The sequence below is a fragment of the Chiloscyllium plagiosum genome, chromosome 7 (genome assembly GCF_004010195.1).
Source record: "Chiloscyllium plagiosum isolate BGI_BamShark_2017 chromosome 7, ASM401019v2, whole genome shotgun sequence".
Taxonomy (NCBI): domain Eukaryota; kingdom Metazoa; phylum Chordata; class Chondrichthyes; order Orectolobiformes; family Hemiscylliidae; genus Chiloscyllium; species Chiloscyllium plagiosum.
In genome coordinates this window covers 108,691,910-108,697,025 of record NC_057716.1, presented here as the reverse complement: position 1 = coordinate 108,697,025, position 5,116 = coordinate 108,691,910, and the positions used below count along the sequence as shown (strand labels likewise).

Sequence of the window (5,116 nt, the reverse complement as noted above, 5' to 3'; positions counted from 1 at the left end):
TCTCTCTCTCTCTCTCGTTCTCTGTCTCTCTCTCTCTCTCTCTCGTTCTCTGTCTGTCTCTCTCTCTCTCTCTCGTTCTCTGTCTCTCTCTCTCTCTCTCTCGTTCTCTCTGTCTCTCTCTCCCTCTCATTCTCTCTGTCTCTCGCTCTCTCGTTCAAAAATAAAATCTTGAGAGCTGTGCTGGGTGGTCATTTATAAATTCTCTTCAATCTCTCTGATTAGCCTCCATCCACCCACTGGCACTTTTTCCATGGAAATCCCTTATACTTTTGAACACTTGGTTAAATGACTTTGTTAGCCATCTCACCCTGAAGGAGAGCAATCCCAGAGTCTCCAGTCTCTCCACACACTCTGACCTCCCTCGTCCCAGATCCCATTCGAGTGAATCTCCTCCACACCCTCCCCAAGACCCTGATATCCCTCTGATAGTGTAAACCTCAGAATTGGACAGAAACCTCCTGTTGGAGCCTGGATGGTGAGGAAGGAAAGGTTTGGGTTCTGAAATGCAGTTCACTCATTTCAAACTGTTTCTAATCATTTTTTATTCACTCCTCGGAAATGGGAGTCACCAGTTGGGCCCAGCATTTATTGCCCGTCCCTAGTTGCCCCTTGAGGAGGTGGGGGTGAGCTGCCTTCTTGACCCGCTGCAGTCCATGTGCTGTGGGTAGACCCACAATGCCCTTAGGGAGGGAATTCCAGAGCGTGTTTGATGGGGACAATGTCAAGGGATCCTCCTCCATGCCTGACATTGCCGTAACCCTTGACCTTTTACCCCTGTGCACAGACGACTTGCCAAGTGGAGTTGGACCAGGTCTTGGAGAGGATTTCATCCCTGAGGCTTCCTGATGAACGGGGACCATTGGAGCATCTCTACTCACTGCACATCCCGAACTGTGACTGGCGTGGCCTTTATAACCTCAAACAGGTAACACTGGCTGTATCTAACCTCGTGCTGTCCCTGTCCTGGGGGTGTCTGATGGGGACAGTGTAGAGGGAGCTTTACTTTGTATCTAACCCCGTGCTGTCCCTGTCTGGGGAGTGTTTGATGGGGACAGTGTAGAGGGAGCTTTACTTTGTATCTAACCCCGTGCTGTCCCTGTCTTGGGGGTGTCTGATGGGGGACAGTGTAGAGGGAGTTTTACTCTGTATCTATCCCCGTGCTGTCCCTGTCCTGGGAGTGTTTGATGGGGACAGTGTAGAGGGAGTTTTACTCTGTATCTAACCCCGTGCTGTCCCTGTCCTGGGGGTGTCTGATGGGGACAGTGTAGAGGGAGCTTTACTCTGTATCTAACTCTGTACTGTCCCTGTCCTGGGAGTGTTTGATGGGGGACAGTGTAGAGGGAGCTTTATTCTGTATCTAACCCTGTGCTGTCCCTGTCCTGGTTTGAAGGGGGACAGTGTGTAGAGGGAGTTTTACTCCGGTATCCTAACTGGGAGGTTTGCTCATGCTGTTGTGTAGGTTTCACACTAATTTGGCAGAGAGTGTGGGAACAGAGTAGATGTCAATTTGGGAGCAAGATCCACTCAGCTATGGAAGGAATATTAGGACAGTCAGAGACAGGATAATTCCCGAGAGTCATACAACACGGTAACTGATCCTTCAGTCTAACCAGTCCGTGCCGAACATAATCCCAAACTAATCTAGTCCCACCTGCCTGCTCCTGGCCCATATCCCTCCAAACTTTCCTATTTATGTATCTATCCAAATGTTCCCAAATCCACCACCTTGTCAGGGAGTTCATTTCACCCCCTCTCTGTAAAGAACTTGTCTCTTTTGTCCTTTTTAAATCTCTCTCCTATCACTTTAAAAATGTGCCCCCTAGTTTGGAAGTTCCCCACCCTAGGGAAAAGACAACTACCATTAACTCTATCTATACCTCGCATTATTTTATAAACTTCTATTGAATCACCTCCAACGCTCCAGTGAAAACAGTCCCAGCTGATCCAGCCTGTCTTTATAACTCACACCTTCCACACCCAGCAACATCCTGGGAAACCTCTTCTGAATGCCCCCCAGCTTAACAATATCCTTCCTCTAACTTGGTGTCCAGAACCGGACACAGTATTGAAGAGGCCTCACCAATGTCCTGTATCATCTCAACATGCCGTCCGAACCCCTACACTCAAAGGGCTGAGCAATGTAGGTACGCGTGCTAAATGCCTTCTTAACCACCCTGCAACCACCCTTATACCTACACCCCATCTTCTTCTGAAAGCTAAATTATATCTATTTTAATACAAGGAGTTGACTGGTGAGCACAGCAGGTCAGGCAGCATCTGAAGAGCAGAATTGACATTTTGGGCAAAAGCCTTTCATCAGGAAAAGAACTTGCCCCTTTCCCGATGAAAAGCTTTTGCCTGAAATGTCGATTCTCCTGCAGCTCGGATACTGCCTGACCTGCTGTGCTTTTCCAGCACCACTCTAATCTAGACTCTGGTCTCCAGCATCTGCAGTCCTCACTTTCTCCTGGTGAACTTAGAACATTGACCAGCCCGTGGGACTATGATATTGTTGTAATCACTGAGTCATGGTTCAGCTGGACTGGCAGCTCAACATTCCCAGGATATAGACGTTTCAGGATGTGATGGGGGCGGGGGTGGGTTGATGGGAGCATTGCGTTATTGGTAAAGAAAACAATCTCCACCGTAATGTGGGAAGAAGTCTCAGAAAGGTCTTCAAATGAAGCCATCTGGGTAGAGCTTAGAAATAAACAAAATGGGTGACCATTTGCTGGGGTAATACTACAGGCTTCCCAACTGTCAGAGGGCGATACAGGAGTAAATTTGATGGCAAAACAAAGCGAGGTGTGAGGGGCAGGGTGTAGTCACGGGGGATTTAAACCACGCTAACATTAACTGGGATGGCCTCAGTGTGAAAGGATTAGACAGGTTGAAATGTTTGAAGTGCACCAAGGAGAGCTGTTTGTGCCAATCTGTAGATAACCCTACTAGAAATCGGGCAGTGCCAAACCTAATCTTTGGGAATGAAGCAGTCAAATGCATTTTGGAAATAGTGACCATAACTGTAATTTCAAAGCCCTCATGGAAAGGGGTAAGGACTGTGCAGACGTTAAACGTCTAGGTTTCAGAAAGGCAATTTGAACCAGATCTGACAACAGGGATGCCCTTAACACACAAATACATTTTTTTAAAAAGTATCCCAGGCTGCATTGGATGGTAAGGGGAGAGATTGCTGGGCCCCTGGTGGAGATATTGAAAACCTCGCTGGCCACAGGTGAAGTGCCAGATGACTGGAGGATAGCTAAGGTGGTTCCTTTGTTCAAGCAGCACAGCAGGGAGAGGCCAGGTAAATACAGCGCAGATAGTTTAACGTCAGTGGGAGGGAAATTGTGGGAAAACATTCCGAGGGACAGGATTAATCAATATTTGGAAAGGCAGGGATTGATCAGAGATAGTCAGCACCTGTCAGACTAATTTAGCGAGCCTTTTGAAAAGGTGACTAAATAAATTGATGAGGATAGTACAGTTGATGTGTTTACATGGACTTCAGTAAGGTCCCACATGGAAGGCTGGTCCAAAACTAACAGCCAATGAGATCCAAGGCAAGTTGGCAAACTGGATCCCTAACTGGCTTCCAAACAGGAGGCAAAGGGTAATGGTGGAGGGCTGTGTCTGTAAAGGAAGCCTGGCCCCAGCGGTGTATCACAGGGACTGGGGCTGGGGCTGGGAGCCTTGCTGTTTGTCATGTACATTAACTACCTGGATGTGAATGTACGTGGTATAATTAGTCTATTTTCAGATGACACAATAATCAGTGGTGGTATTGATAGTGAGGAGGATGGCCTCAGCCTACAGTCTGATATTGATTGGCTGGTAAATTGGGCAGAACAATGGCAGATGGAAATTAATGTTGGTAAGTGTGAGGAATAATGAGGGAAGAATATACACAATGAAGGGTCAGTCCCTCGGAAGCAATGAGGAACAAAGTGACCTTGGTGTGTACAAGTCTATAGATCCCTGAAGTGGGTGGGGAAGAAGGCAAAAGGGATGCTTGCCTTCATTATCCAGGGTGTACAATATAAGACCAAGGAAGCCTTGTTACAAATTTCTAAACCATTGGTGAGACCACAGCTGGGGTACTGTGTGCAGTTCTGGTCCCCACACGTGATTGAACAGGAGGGAGTGCAGAGGACTTTCACCAGGATGTTGCCTGGGATGGAAAGTCTCAGTTACGATGAGAGACTGGATAGGCTGGGATTGTTTTCCCTGGAGCAAGTTAAAAATCACTCAACACCAGGTTATAGTCCAAGAGGTTTATTTGGAAGAACAGACTTTCAGAAGGAGCAACACTCCAAAAGCTAGTGTGCTTCCAATTAAACCTGTTGGACTATAACCTGGTGTTGTGTGATTTTTAACTTTGTCCACCCCAGTCCAACACCGGTGTCTCCTTGAAGCAGAGAAGGCTGAGGGGGGGTCTAAATGAGGTGGACAGGTCGTTCTGCTATCACCTGCATTTTGTTAATTCAAATTCACTGGAAGACGATTGACGAGTTGGGGATACTGTTCAGCGTAAACTTTTAAAATTTGTGTTGGCTGTAATGTGATTACATTGCCAACACTTTAAACGCTGTTTCTAAAGCGTGATGTTTCTATAACACCATGTTACACAAGAACACAACCATTGCGTTATGGAAGAACTGACTGTACAAAATTCTGAGAGGCCGAGAGGGGGTAGATTGTGAGAATCTGGTCCCCGTGGTAGATGTGTCTAAGTCCAGAGGGTGTAAGTTTAAGGTGAAGAGTGAGTGGTTTAGAGGGGATCTGAGGAAATACTTTCTCACCCAGAGGGTGGTAGAAAGTGCTGCCTGAGAGGGTGATGGGGGCAGGGACTCTCCCAACATTGCAGACCGATCTGGATGAGCTCTTAAAACACCAGGGCACCGTCAGCTGTGGACCAGGGGCAGGGAAATGGGAGTGGTGTAGGTTGGTGTAGTGGGCTGAAGGGCCTGTTTCTACACTGTGTGACTCTGTGGGTGTAAGAAGGAAGTTGTTAAACTCGAGAGGATGCGGAAAAGATTGACAAGGATGTTGCCAGGGTTGGAGGGTTTGAGTTATAGAGGGAGAGGCTGAATATGCTGGGAATGAGAGGGGGTAG

At 47.4% G+C, this 5,116-nt stretch overlaps 1 protein-coding gene across 1 annotated transcript in view; it reads left to right on the top strand.

Annotated features, from left to right (window-relative positions):
• LOC122552055 (insulin-like growth factor-binding protein 2) overlaps positions 1–5,116 on the top strand; it is a 6,932-nt gene that overhangs the window by 1,306 nt on the left and 510 nt on the right. The window contains exon 2 of the mRNA XM_043694609.1: positions 785–925. Within this exon, the coding sequence (XP_043550544.1) occupies positions 785–925 (141 nt within the window). The remainder of the gene's footprint in view (positions 1–784; positions 926–5,116) is intronic.